Below are 23,213 nucleotides of genomic sequence, written 5' to 3'. Positions count from 1 at the left end.
GGCACACAGCTTCATGCTAAGAGACCACCTCTTGCAAGAGGAGAAAACACTTGCCATAAGATGAGAAGGGTTGTTGATACCACAGTGCAAATGCTCAGTTTACTGACATCAGTGTTTACACACAGAGGTTTGTCGCAGTGAGCAGCAAGTTACACCACTTCACCACAAAGTTCAATATTGAACAATCCACACACAGCATCAGAAAGTGTGACTCATGAATGTCCTCCAGTCACACTGGTTTTCAAAGTGGGAGGCATGGAGCAGGCTGCCAGCAACTGCGAGTGCATGGGAATCAATGGTTTATACACATATACACATAAACAGCCTCAGTTTAAATAATTTCCCAGCATATATCTTTTGCAAGAAAATGCAATTACACACATGCTCACAAAAAAAAAAAAATTAATAAAAAATCAGGTGTAAGTTAGCTCAAAACAAACTAAAACACCCTCCAGCTTGCTGAATCAGTGCAAGCATCAAATGGCATCAGAAGTGATAGGGCTCTGATTCACATTTACAGAGAAAAAAAAAGCTGCACTGCTTCAGCCCTTCTAGCATCCTACCATCTGCTTCAACCTTCTTCCAGAGCCACTCACCCTGCAAATAAGATGACAGAAGGAAACATGACTGTGCTTGAGTCAATTCAGTTCAGCCGGCATCTTCACTTAAACCCATGTTTTTATGGAAAGTTTAATTTGCCTGCCTGAGCTGAAGCAGCTCAGGTGCAGACATGTTCCTTCCTGCTACCTGCCCAGTGAGGCCCAAGAGGAACAGGGAGCACCCAGAGGCAACTCACAGTAGCAACATAGCCCAGGTTGTCAGCCACCGCTCTGGAACTTGTGATCTTGTGCATCCACAAAAGACTTGTCATTTAACAACAATATGCTTGTTTCACAAATCCTACTGTGCTATTTATGTCATCCAGCCTCCATTTTGCTTTCCTGTAATCTACAGAAACAGGACTCCAAACAATCATGAACATAAAGGGCTCTTACTTCTTTTGAGTATGTATACCTAGCTGAGTGCAGTAAGTATGAAGTATGTTAGTTCTACCTCTACTGACAAATAAAGGACTTGACATACATGTAAATACAATGGTCAAACTGGCTACACACAACAGATCTGCCCTTCAGTTACAGATGCTATCTTTGCTCTGCGGAAAGGAATTTGTTTTCTAAGCTTTAAACACAGCTAATGTCATTAATAGGTGCTAAATAGTTTGGGAAAATATACATGTCTGTGTACAGGTGCAAGGCAAAGGAAAAAAATCAAAATGCAACATAAGGCAAATTTTACAAGAAAAAAAGAAAAAACAGCTAAATAACTCAAGGTTAGGGTTAGACAAAACTTTTATGGTAAAGTAACATACCCAAATTTCAAAGACAAATTCAATAATTTGTGGTGTCTCATCTTGAGCAATTTAAAATAGGCATAGCTTTTCAGAACAACTCATCACAGCATCCCTCTAAGAAACCTAAAGTGCTAGCAATCATTCATGTTACATTTAATAAACAAGTTACAGAAATAAAACTGTTTGTTATTTGCATTCTCTTCCTTTGGAAAGGGAGAGAAGCAGGACTTATAAATATTTTACCAGCTTGAAAACTCATAGTTTGTCAATTTCCTTTTAAGCAAATTCTAGCTTATCTCTTTGAAAATGAAAAAGAACAGTGAAATGATAAAAGGAAGAAGTGGTGATGCACTTCGAGGAGGTGAGAGAGAAAAGTCAACAGAGAGAAAGGAATAAAACCAGTTGAAAGCAGGAGCTTTCAGAAAGTAGGCAGGAAAAAAAGCACAAAAGCAAAAATATAAAGAAACAAAGATTACAAAGGCATGAGTCAATGTCAAAAGCTGTACAGGTCAAGATGCACGACACACGTTTGCTTTTGGAGGCACAGGATTTGTTGACTCTGAGATATGCATTTCTTCCCTGGAGAGTATTCCAAAGCACATGAGATACAGCTCTGCCTGTATGGATGTCAAGAGTAAAATAGAAGGGAGGGGAATCACACTGAAGGAACAAACGAAGCTGAAGTATAAAGTACGAGTGTTTATGTTAGCATGACACTTTGCAAGGAATTAGCTGTCAAAGTAATCTTTCCGACTTCCCCCCCTTCCCAGCCCGTAGCCAGGGAATGATTTGAACCATGAGTATCCTCTTTTAAGTTTGCAAAACCAAAGGCAACAAAGTAATTTACTTCCACTGCAGCAAGAAAGAACAAACATTTCCAAGAACATACAGGGTACCTTCCTCTTCCATGGCAGCTTGACCTTACAGACACACACGGCACACATTCATTTAAATACCACTTTGCTCCACAGGTACACAAAGGATTGAAAGACATTCCTGTCATATTCAATAAATGGCTGGTTTATGAGGAACACCATAATCAAATCAACTAACAATGGCAGCAACACTTAACACTGAGAATGTTATCACTGATCAATAAATAGTAACTTCACACTACTAGGAACAGACAGAAATAGAAACTGCCTGAAAGTAACTCTCTTCAATGAGAGACTCTCCTCTTTTCATAACACTAACAATCCTCTGCAGTTTAGCCATCACAGACATACTAAACACCATTCTCACAGGTTTTAGATTTGGGTTTTAATTAGCCTTCAGAGGATGAGTAATAATTTCTAAATGCAAGTGCTTTCTAAAGACCAAAATCTAACTTATCATTATAAAAATGGAATGCCATTGCCACCCTCTACTTTGATTTTCCTTAGGAGAGTGCAAGTGATACAAGAATGACTCAGGACCAGTACACACAGAGAATTTACACAGTTCTATTATATAAAGCCCAAGATTCCTCCCTGCTTCAAGACTGCCAGTAAGAATAAGTACCAATCATGTATGAAAATCCTTGACTAAAAATCTTGTCAATCACATATGGTTACACTGCAAATATTCTCAAAAACGATGGAAGTTGCAGAATTCAACTCTGGTAGAGCATGTAGCTCACAGTAGTGATAAAATCAGAAGGTGATGAATAGCTAGCAGCTCATCCTGCTATAGCAGCTCTGAATCATGCAGTTGCAAAGAAAATTTATCTCTGAAAGATCAAAACATATAAATCATACAAATCATTCATACAAATCTGAAAGATTAAAACATATAAATAAATTGCAAATGGAGGCTTAATAAATCATTTTTACAATCCTGATTATAAAACATTATACTTTCTATCCTACATTTACATTCTGGTATCTGCAGGAAGTCCAGCGGGCTTCAGAGCTCAAGGTGATGAGACTGCAGCCAGAAGTGTCAGCCCACATAGAAAAGCTTTCCAAAAGCTTAAGCATGGCAAACAGAATAGAGTAGCACCCAGTCCTAATGCAATATTATCAGGTTACACCTTTAATACCCGTTTAAAACCAGGAAAGTAAACACACTTGCAGTGTAGATACCATCATTGTCTGTGTTATTTCAACAACTCAAATGATACTCAAGCAGCTTCATAATGTCTGCAGAAGATTTACATTTAATAAACTCCTCTGAATTAACCTGGAGCCCACTAATGACAATTCATCTACTGAGCCCACATACACACATAGCCACTGGTTACCTGCTGAGCATTTTTACCTTCTTTACTGCTACCACTATTAAGATAATCTGCATTTAACAGGTACAATTTAGGATTTATGTTAATGTCCCTATCTTCTTGCTTGAAGACATCAAGTAATGAATGACCCTTGGCTTTCAACTGTACTGCTTAGCAAACAATTTCTGGAGGCAGCATTGAATCTTAGTTATAAATAATAATTCTTAATGAAAAAAAAAATTTTTTGAAGATATTTTCATGCCACAAGTCAAACTACAATAATTTAAATCAGGTAAAGAAGCACTAACCCTTCAAGATAATTCAATTATTCTTATAGGAAATGTTTTTAGCAGTAAACTTCTTTGTACTTGGTTCCTAAATAAAGGTAAGCAAGTAAAAGTTACACTATATTGCTGACATCAAGTGCCTAATTCTTTACTGCCAGTAGTTCATTTAACTACTACAACATAAGAGCAAAAATCAGTATATTTGATTTGCTGTCACTGTCTGTTCACTTTATATAGATGAAGAGGACTCCAGAGCTACAGAGAAAAAGGATGCCAGAAGCTTACTTTAAAAAGACACAGTCCAAACCTCCAAAGCAAATGCAGCTTAAACTAAGACTAAACTCACACGGAAGTTATCACAAAGAGAAAGTAACGCTGTTACCTAGTGGTGGAAAGCTAGGTACATGCAAAATTGTACAGCTCTTTTTTTTACCTCACTTTGAATTCTCATCTACAAGTTATTAAAATAATGTCAAAAAAGCCCACAAAAACATGCCTGACTCATAAACTAACAGAAATACGGCATTTTCTTGCATTCAGTTCTGTAACAAAGTGTCAGTATTTTTGCATGTGCCAGTTTTGATTCTCAGAGTAATTGACAGACAAGGAGCTTCATCATTTCCTGGTCATCCCAAACCTGCTGTTTTACATTCCTGTTTCAATACCAGCAAGAGCTGGAAACCCGTGGTATAAAAGCAACTTCAACCTTGATTCCCATTAGTTTTCCACTGAGTATAACAACCCAAACTGTATTGTGCACCCTTCAGCACCTTATAAGATCATATTTTCAATTATATAGATCAATATTAGTGCAATTCAGTCAGCATTCTCTCCTAAACAAAAATGTTAATTTTGTTTTGAGCCAGAAAATAAATAACTAGAGGAGGAGAAGGAATATACGAAGACTCTAAAGTCACTTACTCAAATGCAAAGAAGAGTCCACTGGTGACCAAGATGAGAACAAGAGTCAGGTAGAAGACTCCAGTCTGTCGAGCCATCATGATCCTCCCATTGCAGAAGAATTTGTTTCTTCCAGGAAAAACCTCCCATTTTCTCTTGGGAACTGATTTCTTTTTCTTATGGGGAGACTCCATGGGAGACGAAGAGCTGTGTGTGCTGATCTGACTGTATTCACAGTCTTTCATGGGCCCACTACCACCGCCAGGAGTCATCAAGAAAGAGTAAAATGTGGGGAGAACCCCACCAAAAATGTATACAAATATATATGTGCAAATATTCTTCTGGCCAACAGAGCCCTCTCCACCAGCCCCAGTTAATAAAAAAAGCAAATAAAACGATGAAAAGTCTGCTACCAGACTAGCAATAGGTGTATCATGCAAACACCACTTAACTCTTCAGAAACCAAAGCTGTCATATCAGAAACGCTTGAGAGGGATCCTTCCTTCCTTCCTCCACCAGTTACAAAACAACCACGTAGGACAATCCTTTTAAAAACAACTTATCACAAAACAGGACAAAAAGAAAAAAAAAAAAGTAATTATAAATCAGTTAGGCTCTCAAAAAAAAAAAAAAATCAGTCTTTTTTTATCAAGTTTATTTTCAAATGGGAAGGCTTTTTCCTTCCCACGCACACCCTGAGAGTTTTCTCCGAGGGTCAGAAGGTTGGTCAAGGCAAGGTTTAGCAATCGAGTCTATCATTCATAGAGATTTGTTATAATCCTCCTTTGCGCAGCAGATTCCACTGCTAAAAATGACCATTCCTAAGACGTTCCCTCGAGAGACACGCGAAACAAATCATTAAGGGGGAGGGGAGAACAAAAAAAAAGAAAAAAAAAGAAAAAAGAAAAAAAAAAAAAAAAAAAAAAAAGGCAAGTAAGGAACCAGGCTGCAACTCCAGCTTCCGAAGAACACTTGAAGCTCTCCTCTTCCTGAAGCCGCAGTCCAGCGGGAAGCGGCCGCCGCTCCGCGCAGACCTAGGGGCGCAGGGCTTCCCTGTCACCACTCCACAGGAAGGGACTCTCCCGAGCCCGGGGCACGGCCGGCCGCCTACAGACAGCAGCGCCTCGGGAGCAGGTCCTCCTCATCCTCCCTGCCGCGCCTCCCCCTACACAACAGGTCCCCGCCGCCGCCTCATGCTCCCCAGCGCCTCGGCCCCGCGGGAGGGAGGTTGGGAGGCAGGGGACAGGGAGGCTTCGCCGCCGCTAGATCTCTGCCAGGACTTCTCCCTCCCCGCACCATCGTCGCCGTCCGGCTCAGCGCCGCCGCGGCCGCTCGCACCCCGCCCCGCCGCAGGCTCTCGCCCACGGCCCGCGGCGGTGCCGGGTCCCCCCCCGCATCCCGCCCCCTCCCCCGGCGCACAGGAGCGGCTCGCAGCCGGCGTCCCTGGCTTCGCTGTGCTCCGGCCCCGCAGCAAGGTGAGAAAAACGCCCGGCTTCCCCCTTCGCGAACCAGAGAGCGGCGACTTTCTCTTCACCCTTCTTTACGAGCCTCTATCCAGGCTTCCCCCCGGCAGCCAGACCCCGAAGCAGCAGCTGCCACCACCTCGTCATTTTCAGGGGAAGGCGGTAACCACCGCAGCGCCGGCCGCCCGCCCGCCCGCGGGAGGAGCCGGCGGGGGACGGGACCACACAGGCGCGCACCCTCCGCCGCCCTCGGCCGGCCGGTCACTCAGCCGCTCCTCGGCGACAGGGCAGCAGGTCCCACGCACCAGCCGGCCCGACCCGGCCCTCTCCCCGGCCGCTGGAGCGCGGTCACTGCACTAACTCTTCTCCATCGCCACCTCCCCGCAGGCAGCCGCCCGCTGGCCGGGCTGGGAGCGCAGGGCAGCGAGCCGGACAGCGGGTGTCCGCCTGGAGCCCCGCTCCCGCTGCCGCCGCCTCCCGCTCAGCCGAGCCGCCCCCGACCCACGCTCCGCTGAGCCGCGAGCGGTGAGTGCCGCCAGCCCCGGGCGGCAGCCGCCTCCTGCCCCGCTCCCGCTGCCGGCCGAGGGCGGGCGAGTCCCCTTAGCGAACGATGGGCACGGAGAAGCCCCGCCCGCGCGGCCCGACCTAGCGGGACCGGCGCCCGCCCCGTGCGGGTTCGGACACGGCGCTCGAGACACGCCCCTCCGCCCGCCGGGAGTTGTAGTTTCGCTCAGTTGTAGTTTTGCAGCCGGAGGCGGGACGGTGTCGCTCTGGACTACAAGCCCCAGCATTCCTTCTGAGCAGTCCTAGCGGGGCGGGGCCGGGCCGGGCTGGGCTGGGCTGCCGCGGCGGCTCTCGGAGGGCGGAGACTCTGCCCTGGCGTGGCTTGGCCTGGCCCGGGCGTGCCCCGAATCCGTCGCCCCGCTTTTTCCCGGGCAGCCTTACGTGCCCTTCCCGCAGGCGGAGGATTGCGTTAGTCTCAGTCCTTCTGTCAGGCCGGAAGGCGGGCGCTGGAACCCCCGATCCGTCTCGTCGGGAGCCCCGCGGCCCCGCCGCGTTCCGGGTGACCCGGCATAACTGAGGAGTGGCTCCTGTCCCACCTGCCCGAAGTGCTGGGCCAGGCGCGGCTGTCCCTGCTTCTCGTGAATGCCGATGCTTCCCTGCACCGGCCGCATCCACATGCTCCATTGTGCAGCTGGGATCAGAGTCACCTAGGTTGGAGAAGACCTTTGGGATTGTTAACTAGACTAGGGCACTAAGTGCCACATCATGTCTTACCTGAAAAACATTTCTAGGGATTGTGACTCCACCACCTCAGTGGGCAGTCCATTCCAATGTGCAATCAGCCCTTCTGTGAAACAAAGTTTCATTTTGATTCGTCTTTTGCAGTTTGCAATTTACTAGCAGAGTTGTGTAAGCTATAGAATGGACTATTTTGGGATACACGGTAGGAATCAATACAGTTCAGAAAAGCCAAAAGCAAACTGAGCAAACTTTTGTAAAAAGCTGAGGAAAAAAAGTTCATTGCAATTGCCTGCATCTCTCATGGCTGATTGTTGTCCTAGGAGAGACAGCAAAAACATGTAAGGATGCAGCTGAGTTCTCAGGCAATGTGTTTTCTGTTTCCATAATTTCATTTTGAATTTTGAAATTGAATATTTATCCCTTTAATACAATAAGCAAATTCTTTATCCATAAACAGTGCCTGATAACAAAGGGACCATGGAATAGACTGACCAGCACTGGATAACTTCCCCTTCCTTGGAGGAAATTAATTACTTTGGTAACCAAATTACACAGAGTAGCCTGACAGACTCTTCTGGTGATTCCACAATCCATTTTATTGATACACAGAAATAATATTCGCAATGTTAATGACACATGGAAAAAATATGGGGGGGGGGGGGGGGTGTCTCCCTCTGCAAGGTGTAAAGAAGAAATCCTTTGGCAGCAGGATGTAAAAATAGTTTCTGATATCATCTCTCATGAAAATGCATTGGCATCCTTTTTCCACACACGTAATAGATGCTGCTACATTATTCCTTCCCATCTCCTCCTCCTCATATAGTGCCTGTTGTCAACAGTTTGCCTGCAATCTCATAACTTAGATATCACAGCATTTTTTATTCATTAAAATGGTCTTTATAAACAGCTAATAACTTTTCTTTCTTTCTTAATGAATACAGCACCTATGTATTCAGAAGGCTGCTGACAGATTCTTTTCGGTTCACTGACAAGCATTTTTAGTCTTCATCAGGTTTCTATTATCATATTGCTGGAGCTCTGTCTTCAGTGCTTTGACAATGTTAATGACTGTATCATGTCAAATGGCACTGTTCTTTCCTGAGATTACGGAATATTTTAGACATTCACAAATAGAGCAAATGGTTTATGCAAAAATGTCTTTGTTGGCTTATCTTCACAGGTAGCACTCAGACTAATTTCAGAAACACTTGTAAACAATACCAGCACCTCATTCAAGCTGCTGTCGCATGCCACAGTTTTTCCTTGGTTTTAAGACGTCACAGTTGAGAAGTGAATCTCAGGCATATTAACTGAGAGAAATACATAAAGGAATTTGAGGAGTACTGGGAAAAATAATTCTAAATGTCAAACTCTGAAAACAAACACACTTTTATTTTCAATAGTGAATCTATTTTTATTCTACCAGGATCATCCAGTCCTACACGTTGTACTTTTCATGATTGCCTATTTTAGTCCCTAATCAGTACTAGTATTGCATTGGAATTTAAAGTATTAATCATATCTTTTATATCAATACCTCTTTGAAGTTTTCTTTCAAAACTATTTGAAATCTCCCCTACAAAAAGCACTAAATATAGTAATATTTCACATGATTCAACATTATTCCTCAAAGGATTTATTGATTATTCACATTAATGAAAATTGGTTTGAGACACCAAATAGTCGAAATCTTACAAGCAGGATTTTTGGACAAATATTCTCCTTCCATAAAACTTTGCCGGTCCATGCGTTGTAGCATGTACTCTTCTGATTTCATAGTTGTGACTCAGGCTGATCTCTTGCAAAAGATGAATATGATGCAGCAATGTTACCTAGCTTAAAAGAAACCAAGACAGACTGTCTTTCTGTTAGGCAAATGCTATCAAAAAAGCTGTTGCTGCTGATAATTCCTCTCTTACCCTGTCTACAGTGTAGAGGTGTCACAAGGGCAAGTCTTGGAACAACAGGGAAGCTAATTTGCTCTGATGACACGTCACCTTTACATATACAGCATATCTGTTACCATGCTTCATGGCAGAATCTGCTTGAATGTGTTGGAAGGACTATCAGGAAAAACAATTAAATGGTTGAATAAACACAAACTAGCAAACTGCAGCATTCTGGACATAAGATCTCTGTACACCATATATGCAATGCTGCCAAATTGCTTTTTGCTTCCAATCAAAATAAGGGGACTTTATAAACAAATATCTAAAATACTTGAGGTGTCAAATATTGAACTGAAAGTCCTGCTATTCTTACAGATGGAAAGTAAGTTAGGCACTGTTGTGGACATGCTTTCTAGGCACATTTTAGACACCATTCACAATTAATTTTGAAAAATAAAGGAAAAAATTCCAACAAAGTAGCAATAGTAACATGGTGATGCAAGACACCGACAGTGTCTTGCACATTCCATACTTGCTGCTACAGTTTATAGTACAACATACAGTTTAGAATGTTAAGAGCAAATAATCCTAAATTTTCTACAATATTCCTGTTTTTCTGAGCAAATATTTCCCTCCTGTTTCTGTGCTGTTTTTCAGAAGTTACCTCTCCCTGCCATCATTTTAGAGTCTTAGCAGCTATTTATTTTATGAAAATACTTAATTTCCTTGAAAAATGTGCTATTAAAACTAGAAATACAACATTTCATAGGGGTTGGCAGGAACAGAGAGTGAGAATGCACATCAGAATGTCTTTAAAGAATAAAAAATATAGGGTTTTTTACTACAACGTTTTCACCTTAAGCAGGTCCAGAAAAGCTGTTAAGTGTCTCTTAAATCGTGCATTTGAAAGACCAAAATGATTGTCATTTATTGTACAGCCTTCTAGCAAAATGTAACATATATTACTTCTCTGCAATGGGTGAGTTTATTAGGCAAGATGAGGAAAGAGCTTTTTCATGGCAAGTTTTGGAGACCAGAATCAATTTTGTATTTACATTTATCCACTGCATGTTGAAACCATATCTCTTGAGCAGGGTGGCTTTTTCTTTTTTCCTGTTTGAAGCATTAGAAACACAGATGTTTGTAAGTTAAAAATCTGAAATTGCCTAATCATATAAAGTCTGGAATATTTTAGAAGTTTTTCAACGTCTGACTTTGGCCTTCTACCATACAACTTCATTGCTTTGGATAGAAATCAGAATCTATGGATATTTTAATTTATTCCAGCAGAATAAAAGGAGAATTCTCCTTAAAATGCAATTAAAATCCAGAAGTTTTTGGAATTGGCCATACTTCCCTGATCAAAGACTGTTTCCAAAGATGAAGGTAGATTGCCTCAAAGTCCTACAATTTCAACAGAAAAAATAAAGGTGAGCATTGCATGAAGTTATCAGTGTGATATTTTCAGCCTATTGAACATTTTGTCTTGCTCTAAATTGACTGAAGGGAAAAAAAAAATTAATTTATTCTGGGATGCTGACACAGAACATGAGCCAGCCAAAAGTGAGGGCCCAGAAAGTACAGATACATGAGGAAAACCCCCACATTCTCCATTTTTACCTGTCACATCGAAAGTTCCCTCACTGGAGCCAGGAAATGATTTTCCTTGTTTTTCCATCATGTGTTAGTAGAGTACACTGCATAAAGAGTGGAGTGAATTGCAGTTTGTTTGATGCTTTGCTCCCCCGTGAAGAGCCTTGCAGATGCAGAACAGCATGATTTAATATGTCAGTACTATACAGAAATTTCTAATATCCTAATCCCACTTCATCAAACCAGTTGTTTTTCTGCAGTGGACATAATCTTTAAATTTTTTTTTTTTTTTTTTTTTCCCTTTTTGTAGCATTTTAGAGATATAAACAAATGATGATGGGTGATGGGTCATACCCATCTGCACTCTTTATCTCACACCTGCTTTTCAGTTCCTGGCTGTTTTCAGCTCCCTGCTGTTGAGCCAGGTCTCATTCTTTGGATTCTTCACGATTAATATAAAGGCAAGTGTCAGTGTGGGCAGTGGATGAAGCAAGCTGGATGTCCTCTCCCCATCACAGCCACCTCACTGTGCCCCATGACCCGCATGACGCTCCCCGTGTGATGCCAGCACCACGCACTGTGGCTACAGGGATCCTGCCCACAGGCTGACCAGGGGCCAGCTGGCTGCCACCACACGACCAAAAATGAAGTGACAAAAGATGGGTGAGTGCTGAGCAGAGCTCGCAGCTCGTCAGCACCAAGGGAGGAAGGCTTCTGCTCCGCATTTCCTGGCGCCTGAAGCAGCAGTGAAGGGTGCCCCGTCCTCTCCTCAGATCATTCCACCCTCTCCCTTGCAGTCTCACCACAGCTTGTCGGACATTTTGCAGAGCTGTCTTGGTACAAGAATATCAACAGAAATTTTTTAAAAACCCCAAACACTATTCAATTTTTTTTCCAGCAAGTTAATTTTCTGCTGCTTTAGCATGCTGAAATAACTTAGCAAAGGACATGACAAAGCATGACAAAGGACTGCAATAAGGGAAGGGCAGGAACAGAATGCACAGGGAAAGGGAAGTGAAAGAGGAAAGAGCTTTCCTCTTTAAAAATATCTGTTATATAAACTTAAATATATATATATATATATAAAGGGGCAGAGACTAGGACTGTAGACAGCATCTGGATTGGTCTAGGCTGCCGCTGAACTTCAGGCTCAAACAGATGTGCTCGTGGAGGCATTCCATAGGAGCAAGAGCAGGCAAAACATAAGAGGACATAAGATGCAGCTTAAAGACAGCAAAGGAGAGCAGGGCCTTGTATCTGGTAGTGATGGGGTGTTAGATAAGCCAGCTCATCAGGACTTGCCCAGGGTGGCAATACATCACACCCAAGTACTTTAAAAAGTGTTGGCATAAATTTGTCTTTCTTTCATTGATTTTCTAGAAATTTTTAAAAAATATATCCAAACTTGAAGTCTCTATTCTCTTTCCCATTCAGCTGAGCAAATTTCAATTTATTCTCTGTGAGGAGAAGACTGACACTTGAAACAATTGCCTAAGTCTGTTCCCATAGGAAACAAAACAAAGACAATAAAATACACACTTACAAAGGGTCATGCAATTAAAGTGATGCTGTCAACTACAATTATTTTAATTAACCAATTAAGGTAGTAAAAATGTTTTGATGCTGTTCTTTAACTAGTATCTCATGGTTTAAAAAATATCCCTTTTACAGGTTTTCTTTTTCCCTACTGTTTCCTGCTTGAGAAGGAACTCTACTTCTGGTTGACAAAACAACAATTGCAAATATGCTCTGGTTTATCTCATATACAACCCTTTTTGCCCCCCTCTGTGTATACTATCTTGTGCCTCTTCCTTGTCTTCTCTGCTGCCTCAGTAAACACCCACTCACTGTACTGTGGGAAAGTAGGAACTTGTGCTTTGCTGTGGAGTGCAAGAAAGTGACTCCATCCAGCTTATGTGGGAGCATGACACTCATTTTGAGAAAAGCCTTCTTCATAATATAGTTGTGGGCTGCTTCACTGTTTTGGACTGCACATTTTGAGCATTTATAGAAGAACCATCCATTGCTGTCAGTGGAACACAACCATGATAGGTGCTTATACGGCTTAACACAAAATACATAAAAGTTTTCCTGGAGGAATCAGGCAATTAGAGACTTATGTGAATCCCAGAGTGGGGCTACCTGCATCATTAAACACTTAACTAGGACATCTCAAAACGGAGCTAACTGCTTGTGAAAATCTCTCCATTGTCACACTCAGCATCATTAACAGGGAAGATTTAGTATTATATCATTGCTTTTCTCTTGAGCCTTTCTTTTCTTTCCCTTCCCTGCCTTCCACTTGGTTTTGTGTCTGTTCTAGACCTGCTCCACCTCACTGCATATACTTTATCTCAGCAAACAGCAATGTTGGTCTTGGGTTTCATACCAACCCTTCTTTCCCACCTTCCTGAAATAAAACAATGAGTAAAAAGAACAAGGGAGAACAGGTCATTTTACACCTCTCAGAGCTATTGTTTTCAAGACAATAAGCCAGGACTGCTGCTCAGGGGTGCAACACTGCAATGATTGAATTAATTTCAAATTTGGAAAGCCTGGTTTCCTTCCCTTCCCCCTCAGCAAACAGGATTAAAAGAAAATTAGTTCATTTACTTGGTAATTTATACTCTGTGGAATCTGAATATTCAATGAGCTCTATATACAAAAGACTAGATATGACTCATAAATCATATGGCTGACAACACTGCGGGTAGAGAAAGGAAGTCTGACAATCAACAGAAATGTGATACTGATCATACACAAATGTGGTCAGAGGCATAAAACAAAAACATATTTTCTGCTATTTTTGTTCATGTATTTACTATAGTGATCATTCTGATATTTCTGTGAACACTTAAATGGATGGACTTTGCTCAGGAGTGTGTGCCCAACTAGACGTGTTTATGGAGCAGAGTTTTAGCAATTACTTCTGCTACTAGTACATCTTCTGATGGAAATCTGATTTTTCTTTAATAAAATAAAATACATATTCCATATTGAAATGAACATAATGGCTCACTTTTTAGTGTTCTCTCAGAAGTTTGTCTTCTTCTAATATGTCCATGTGGGTGTCATTAGACCTATTTCTGTTTTTTTCCTGTAAGATTTATTAACCTTAATTATATTAACCAATAATTATTCTTTAAAAAAATTCAATAACTTTTTATAAGAAAAGCTAGGGGCTCATTTGTATGGTCAAGAGAATCTTTAGGCCAAGGTTCTGAGAATGATTGTAAACACTGTAGAACATATGCTTTTTACACCATAATAGGAGAATGAGTTTATAAATCTCATTTTTGTAGAGTTAGTTTAATCTAACTCTAATGCTAATCTATTAGCATTCATCTAAATGAATTCTGATGAGCAAATGGCAGTCTGGAGTATAATTACATTTTAAACCAATAAAACTCTAACCAGCAAATCCAGAAAAACTATTCAGAACTCTAAAGAAAATGATTCATGCAATAAATAATATGCAAAGATTAGTCTTGGAGGCATTCTGAATTGGTATGTTTTATTTGATTAAGAGGAGTGTAGGTACAAAATACCAGAGGGAATAAAAGAGGAAGAAATTTTGACTTTGAGATGCAAACATAAATATTTATATACAAGACTGTATTAAGTGGGGTTTCATAGAGAAGAATGAAGTCTTCTTCCATGAGGAGTGTGAGTCCATGCAAACAGCATCAGCCCCTGATGCCTCAGAGATGGTGAATACTTGGTAAAGTTGATGGCTGAATCTTCAGGTGGCTGCTCTGAGCTGATGGCTAGGGACAGAGGACACCAACAGGGGGAAAGCCTGGTATTCACTGCCTATGGAAGAAACTGCAGCTGGATTTTTAGGGATACCATACTCAGAAGAAACATCTTGTGAGGGGAAATAATCTTTAAAAACTTGGATTTTTTTTTTCCCCATTTCTGAAGAAAACTGCAATTAGGAAGATTTGTTCTAGAGAGAAATTCTAACAAAAATCAAATTACTAGTGGCATGAAAGGGCAGTTCACGGGGATTTATGAGAACCCAATTAAACTTCCCCTTTTTTTGTAATTCTCTTCATCCAAGCCATCTGGTGCAGAGTAGCTTTTGGCACACAGGTCAAAGCTAGGGCTTTCCTAGTGGACTGACTGTCCTTTCTTCTCACTCACAGAGCATATTTTAGTGCAAAATCCATCCTACGCTGTTTTTATCTGCCTGCCACAGCCCTGCCTGTCATGCATTATGCACAACACTCAGCAATTGTCTGCCCTAACCACAGTCCCTAACCACAGCACGTTGCTCAGAATAAGCCTAGCACACATCCGTCACCTTTGTGCAGCCTACACTACAAACACACCCCACCTTCTGTTATTTTGCTTTGCTTGCTGGCTGCCACCCTACCTGCTTCTTGTGCAACAGCTCAGGAAATCATGACAGCATCTCAGGCCTCTCCAGAGTCTGCCAGATAAGTCAGCTCTAGATATCACAATTCAATACTTTGCAAGAACTTCCAGACTTATATGAAATACTTTTTTCCGATAACTTAACTTCATAACTTATGAGGTTTTGCATCTTGAAGAGTAACATCCCCTGTGGCACTGTGGTATGGTCTGTATTTGGAACAAGCAGCAGATAATCAAAAGCTCTCTGCATGCCAGATGCCTGTCTCAGAGTTAGCACCTGCCATTCAGCACGAACTGGCATTCTGGGCAGCCATGCATATTCAGGAGGCATCTAGTACTGATGAGCTTCAGCAAATCCAAGGTGGGTCTGTTTTCAGTCAAGATTTTCAAAGCCATTCTCCACAGCTTATATCCCTACATAATCCTCAGCAATGCTGGAAATATTGATAGCTCTTTGACCAGTGTGGACTTCCCTTTTGCTGGGAACAAAAGACAGGATTCACATTGGCACAGGATGTATCAGTGCAGTTCTTACAACTACACTGAAGAGAAAAAATATCAGTCATTGTCGACTCTTACTCTCTACTCTTCCAGAGTGGGTAGCTGGCACTCTTTCCCCACTGCAGAACCTCGGATTCTGCAAAGCTGGAGAACTTGTGTTTATTTCAGGCATTGCTGTTTTTTTATCTTGGATGAGTGTCCGTACCCAGGCAAGCTGTACACATGCTGTGTTGTGAGGGATCTGCACTCAGCTTGTTGACCACATGGACTGCCAGGATTCATGGAATGTCAATTTTCCATGTTCTGTGAGAATTCCTGTGACTGGATACATCCCATATCATCTCTGTATGCAGGGTTTAGTGAACCCTTCAGTGTGGAATAGCCTGGTAAAATTATGTCTTTCAGTCTGTCTATATCTATCCCAGCAATGCTGCTGCCTCTAGGCAATTCTGATCCCTGGGCTGGTAGGCAAATATGTGTTAGCAACAGCACAGCCTCACAAGCACCTCCCGGGTCTGTAGAGCAAGAAGGGCATTACTTTAATGAATGCTCATTCCAACTAGTGCTTATAGGGCATAACTGTTCTCTTCATACATATTTAAAAAAAAAAAAAAGTACTTATTTCTTTCCTTCCTCTGCACCTCTTCAAAAAGACAAATGCAAGTTTCCTCTCTATACAAAAAGACAAAAAAAAAATTTCCTCCCACTTCCTTTTCCCACCTCCTTCCAAACTCATGAAAGCCACCAGTTTATCTCTTCTCCCACCAACCTACCCGAAGAATACAGCTCTCTATCTCATTAAACTTTGTACAAGTAGCTCCTCCCCTGCCTCTGAGGAGTTAGAATGCTCTTTTTGAAGGTCAGTGATCAGGCTTGTATCTTGAAAGGCTCACACAAAAACAAAACCCAAACTCTTTTGGGCAGATCAACTGTATCATGCTGCTTTTTCCTGCACCATACCCCCACCAGACAGAGGCAGCCCACATTCCCTACTATCCCTCTGCTGGAGGCCAGCCATGGAGCTTAGATGAAGGAAGAAAATACCTACCTTCAAACACCTCATTCAAAATGGATGGCAAGCAGAAAACTTTAAATAAAAACATGTTGTACAAAACATGTAAGTACTTCTCACAAGTAGAACAGTTCATTGTAATTAACCCACCTGAATTAAATAAACCCAAGTGTTTATGTGTTAAGTCTCCATCTAGTGTTGCTATGCAGAGACCACTTCAGAAAAGAAATATTGGATTTGGCCACCATTGATAAGAGATGCTCAGGCTGGAAGCTGCTTGGTCTAGTTCTGTTACTTGCTGGGCTGACAAAACCCATGTGGCTCCTCCTTGGAGGAAAAAAGCTGCTGAAAGTTGCTGTTAAATGAGGAAGGTGCCAAAACAGGTTTTGAAAGAAACGCTCCATTGTATATGACTAGCAGCCAAAGCCACCAGCAGTGTAGAAGCATGTCCTGTATAGACACTCAGATTTCTTACATCAGGAGTGAGAGAGCATAACAACTGCAAGGCTTAAAGACAGAAACACAGATGGGGGGAAATAACCTCTCACTGCTAGGTGAGCATTCAAACCAAGTTTTTACTACAATGGCATACAATTTCCTTTTTTGAAGAAAAGGAAATTTTCACGTTTCCTTCAAGAGAGGATGGAATTCACTGGAGTGACAAAATATGTTGTCCAGATCTTGCAAAATGCAATTAAAATTAAAAAATCAAAGAGAAATGTTGTGATTTCTGAAAATCTTGAAAATAAGAATATTTTTTTTGAAAATGCTCTCTCTCAGAGAGAGCATACTATTTTTTCAGGAATAATTTGAATGGGAATACTAATTTTTAATGGTAAGGCTTTTGAATTTGAATATTAACACACTCTTTTGAGCTTTAATTAAAAAGCTGCTACTATTTATAATTTTGTAAGTAAAAAAGCAAAGTTCCTTCCATCCTTAGGAATGCCATTGCACTGCATTATTCTTTATATAATAAACTATTTGAAATCAATAGTATCACAGGAACATACTACATTGTTGTTTTAACATTTGGGAAAGCAAAATAAATTGTATTGACCAACAAAGATCTCCTTAAAATCTGAGACAGCTTAGCTCACTGAAAGAACACTGAGAAATTGTGCTTGTAGCTGCCACTGTTTTGGAAGGCCTGCTGGATCCAGTGGTAGTGATGTACTGCTTGGAACAAAGACAAATTAGATCACAACATACATCATAGGGGCCCACCATCTGCATGGCCAAGTGCCACTTTTATGCCCTCCAAAAGCATTTGCTGTCAGATGATTTTGTCATGTCTTTGTCCACCCAAAACAATACATGTCACAACCCTGGATTTATAAAGTTCAGAATTACACTTTTATTTTCTGTCAAAGATGAAACTAGAAAGACTCTCTTCGGTTGCTACTTTCTTGTCTGCTTCATATCAGACAGTAATACCTTTTTCTATCAGTTCAAGGGATCACAATTCTTCACCCACCTGAAGAGGAAGGGAGGAAAGAAAGGAGGGAGCAAGGGAGTTTTCTTCCACACCTGTAAGTTCTGTGGCTTCTGAGCTGAACTCATTTTGAATGTCAGATGTTAACCAGAAACTCTAGGCTGCTTAGTAGCATCTGTGCCTCCTGGTTCTACCAAGTTGACCTTCTAGGTTCGCTTGATCTTTCATGTCCTCCAGGGGCTCATATACCCTGTAAAATGGCAAACTACACATTAGATTTAACAAAATCTGCATGATATATATCCATGCAACCTATGTGCATGTGTACAAACTCCATATCCCCATGCACAGACAGATAGAGCAATGACCCCATCTGACCTTCTAACCTGTCAACTTTTCATGGGGCTGATAAAGCACCCTTGTGAGCTACCTCCTGACCCAAGGGTTTATTATGAGTCATAGTTTAAACTAGGTATCAATCCTGACATAAGCAAGAATACTCATACTTTCAGTTCAGTGAATGTGACAGAGTACTCTTAAATGCAGTATTCCCATTGCTTTCTCTAGTCTTCTCATTTCTAGAGAACCAAAAGCACCCTCCAATGAACACAGAAGGGGATGATAAGTCAGCTGTTAGCCTTAAATTCTATTTCAGCTCTAAAATCAAAGGCCTCTTCAAAAGCCTAATAGAATTATAGACTTGAGTCTACCATGCTATTAATAGCATGCATGGCGCCAGTGTAATAAAAAATTGAAATTAATTGTCCAAGAATGATTTATGAAGTTCAGTAATTCATGTCAGAGTTTCCACAACATTGTGATTCTCAAAAACTCTCAGGTCCAACTAATAATGGTGTTTAGTTAGACATTGAGCCTTCAATGAATGTGTGCACTTTACTGATTTTATTTTGGCAAAGTTACAAGTCTGCAAGCAAGAGAGAAAGAGAGAGAAAGAAAAAGTGCAGTAAAATGTTCACTGATATTTCTACTCTTCTTTGCATGTGGTGTTTTTAAGATATTAATCTTTCCATCCTCTGGGATAAATGAATATGGAACATGTAAATTTCTGAAAAATGCACAATTTTTAATATTGATTTCAGCAGATTATATAAAAATAGATATGAAGAAGCAAAGATCAGATTTAAGGATTATTTTAATAACAGGCTTTATTTCAGAACCATAATATACATAATCTATAAAAATTAGGCATAAAAATGTTAGTTAGCCTATTTTTGACCATTTGTGTCTCTGTAGTGCTATTCCAAGTGAGCTTACTGATTTTTTTTTAACAGTGTACATTTAGTTTTAATGGTTCTGCTCTTCTTCAGTCATCAATAGGGAGCCTTGTTACCATGGTGACAGACAGATGGATTAATGCGATGTTTAGGGAGATACAGTAGTGCCAAATTTTTATATATATGGTAAGCTGTAATGTACTGCATACAAGAGGGCATGCATGCAGAAAATTTCAGGAACGGTCTTCCACATGCACAGAGTGACTTGACACAATATTCCCACTATCTTCTGCCAGAAAGTGGCCATCTATCTCCCACTTTATGCTCTTTAAAAATGCCTACCCTGTTGGAGTCACAGACTCCAGTTGCTCTGGAAACTTAAACTGAATATCTGATGAGGTCTGTTGGAAAGGGCAGCATTCAACACCTGACGTGTAGGCTGCATGTACTGGGGCCATGAAGCTGCTGGTTGTCTGGGAATGACTGTCTGTAATCCACTCCTTGAAATGCAGCCTGACATCTTCAGCTGACACCTTTCCATTTGCCTGTTTACTTTATTCACTGCAGGTGTCATTAATGAGAAAGAAATGCGAGATATACAAAAATCTTTGGGTTTTTGCAGAGCACAAACAGACTGTGAGTGGAGTAGTTCTTAAAACTTTCACACTTCCTTTAATTTTAAACCTTTAGTGACCTGCACCTTCCTCACCCATCTCACTCCCTTCCCTAGAGCTGCTAATGAGCTTTCCTGTTTTCAAAGTATTAGATTAGCAGTTCATGTCTCGCAAACACCCTCAGATGGAGAAGAAATTAACACAGGAAGAAAATGTGTGACAATCATGCTATGAATTTCTGTCATTCAGACTGTGAATGCTCCATGCTCATAGAACTAAGAAACTATGCTAGTTGCATAGTTTTATTTTATTATATTTTACCTTATTTGCTGTCCAAGCATTGAGTAATTCTGTCATTGCCAAACATCTTCAATGCAGAAACCTGTGGTAAGGTACTATGGAAAAGTTAAGTAATTTTAAGTAATTTTAAGACAATTTGACCTGCCAAGTGACATTCTGGCACAAACTTGGTGCTCTTAAAAATATTTTAGATGTGAAATCAGAAGTGCTTTATCCAGAACACAATATTAATTTATGTAACAAAACTAATTTAATAAGATTTTTTTTTTCACCCATCTACATAAAGTGATTATTATAAGTCATCAGGAACCTAGCCTAATATCAGCTCTCCTTCCAGGCCTTTTTAGATTGTAACATTAAACTATAGCAATTAAGCTCTGTGAATGACTGTGAAAAGGGCCTTTGGATATAATTGCACTGAAGCCAATTAGGAAAAATATACATCTCATATTCCTGACAATTAATTTTGATTTTACAGTTGGCTTTCTCAGCAGGTGGCTTACTACTAGCATGCACGAGTCAAGTTTATAGTGGCCACTTCCTCACAATAAATGAAATGCCAGTCCAATTTCTTCCTCTGCAGCACACGCCACGGTTGAGGGTCCCCAGACTGGTGTCACTGGCCACGTGAGCATGGCACAGCAGCGTTCCCACAGGCACATGGCACACAGCAGCTTCTGGGGGATCCTCTGCTGCCCAGTGGTGCATGCCAGCAGCACACCCCTCCCACCCTGCAGCCACCACGGTGTGGGGTCTTACATCAGAGACAAGCTTCAAGTTACCCTTGCCCATGAACATATTCGTGGAGGAGTCAAACCAGACACTCAGGTCTTGGTGCAACCTCCTTCCCAAAGCAGGCTCAAGCTGTGTGCTCAGAGCAGCTCACTGCTTTATTCTCATGAAATCTTCCTTGAAAGGAAACTCTACAATCTCTCCACACAAATTGATCTCAGTCCTTGTGGGAACCTGAGTTACCAACAAAGTCATCTCCCAGAGCCACAGCAGGTAACAACAGGTGGACAACTCTATCTATTGGACTGTCACTGAGAGAGGCCTCCTTTGTCTTCCCAACTGTAATTTTGGAAGTTTCCAGTTCTGGCAACGTGAGCCAGAAGCATATTTTCTCTGTGGAAATCCTGCTTCCAGGCTGTCATCCAGCAGATCCTGGTCAGATGGTCTGGTAGTTCAGGATTCCTGCTGCTATCTCAGGTTGCAGCACCCAGAAAGCGTGGGTGAGATACAAGTACCAGGCCATGCTCTAGTGACACCATGGAAATAATAATTTTTTTTTTTTTTTTCAAATTCAGTCCTTTTCTCCTGGACAATAGTAGAGGTTTTTTGGATATGGTACAGGAAAGTAACTATTAGAAGTTCTATAATGCAACACATATTAAAATCACTAAAGACATGGTATCCAGTGAAATTCAAAAATAACTTGTAAACATATTTGCTATGTCTCTAAAGACAGTAGGAATACCACAGGAATGGGGAAGGGATCAGTGATTTTCCCCTCTACTAAATGTGGGCAAAGCCAAATAGATATAGGCATGTTTTACTCGCCAAAAAAGAGTATTATAAACACTGAACAGGTAATAAAACATACAATTTAGTAAAGGATAAGAACAGAAAACAAGTAGATACAGGCATATGAAAGAAGACCCTTCTGTAAGTGTTCTCATCTCTGTAGTGCCACCTGAATTCTGTCCAAGGCATGTGACAAGCTTGATATATTATCAACAGCTCTGAAATCTGTAGTGCACCTCTGACCAGCCATAATGTCAACATCCACAAATGCTAATTTGGGATTTATAACTGCATCTCTGGCCAGACTGCCAACGGCACTTCTGCCATTTACTGAAACGTGGCCAGGCTGTGGCCATAACAAACAATGCTGCTGTGTCCCTGCAGCATGCCTGCACACCCAGTCTTGTCCAAAGTTACACCTCACATGTGCTCCTGAATAACCAAATGTAGAAGTCAAATTAAGGAAGAGGGTTGCATATTCTGTAGAAGCAAGCTGCAGTTTAGAAAAGCATCTCTGGAGCTGGGGTAGGTGTCTGGAAATCTGGAGCTCTGGCCTCTTGGCTCCTACCTTTGCTGGAGAATCATAGAAAAAGCTTGTGCAAAATAATTAATCTCCTCATCACCTCCAAAACAAAAAGTACTCCTCCATAAGTGGGTGAAGCCAGCTCAGCCGTATTTTTTATGTGTTTTGATTCTCCAGTGCAAGGCTCTTCTTACAACTGTGAGTACATTTGACAAATGAGCACTGCCTTTTGTCATTATTTCTGTAATTAAAGTCTACACATCACTATTCAGTGGCCAGATTTTTGCTGCAGTGAGACAAGAGATCTGAGGACAGACTCTCAACGTGGGAATTCCAGCCACCAGATCCTTAGGAGATGCACAACAGCAACCAGCTAATTATAAAAACAGATGTTTCACAGAAACCAAATCATAGCTGCAGAACATTTCAGTTTCTTGTCCAATTGACTAGAAGATTTTTTAAAAATATGTAACTGGTTTCTTCATGCCCCTGCCTGTACACACTGCTGATGCTGCATGGTGCTTTCAGGAATATCAAAGCTGCCGTAGAGGAAAGGACCCCAGCGAGTCAGGCAGAGAGGAAAGCTTAGCCTTCCTGGGAGCCAAAGGGGAGCTCAACTGCTGCATTTTTCTCTCTTTCCAAAACCAGTGTTTGGCTCTTTCCCAAGTTATTTTACATAATCCAGTTCAGTTACTGAACACATCTATTTAGCCAGTATTCAAATTAACCTCCTCTATGTTTTGAATTGGATTTTCAAACTCCAA

General features: G+C 41.3%; 1 protein-coding gene across 4 annotated transcripts in view; it reads right to left on the bottom strand.

The window, feature by feature from the left end:
• Positions 1 to 6,365, bottom strand: part of ZDHHC14 (zDHHC palmitoyltransferase 14) — a 92,249-nt gene extending 85,884 nt beyond the window's left edge. For 3 of the 4 annotated variants that reach the window (XM_079331618.1, XM_079331619.1, XM_079331621.1), the window contains exons 1-2: positions 6,245 to 6,365; positions 4,757 to 5,293 (exon numbers count right to left, since the gene is read on the bottom strand). In XM_079331618.1, coding sequence (XP_079187744.1) covers positions 4,757 to 5,007 — 251 coding nt within the window. In that variant the 5' untranslated portion in view covers positions 5,008 to 5,293; positions 6,245 to 6,365. Of the gene's footprint in view, positions 1 to 4,756; positions 6,076 to 6,244 lie in introns of those variants that run through there. The other variant, XM_079331620.1, reaches the window with a different exon arrangement.
• Between the last annotated feature and the right edge of the window lie 16,848 nt (positions 6,366 to 23,213).

The sequence above is a fragment of the Erithacus rubecula genome (genome assembly GCF_903797595.1).
Source record: "Erithacus rubecula genome assembly, chromosome: 2".
Classification (NCBI taxonomy): domain Eukaryota; kingdom Metazoa; phylum Chordata; class Aves; order Passeriformes; family Muscicapidae; genus Erithacus; species Erithacus rubecula.
This window is presented reverse-complemented; position numbering and strand designations above follow the sequence as displayed.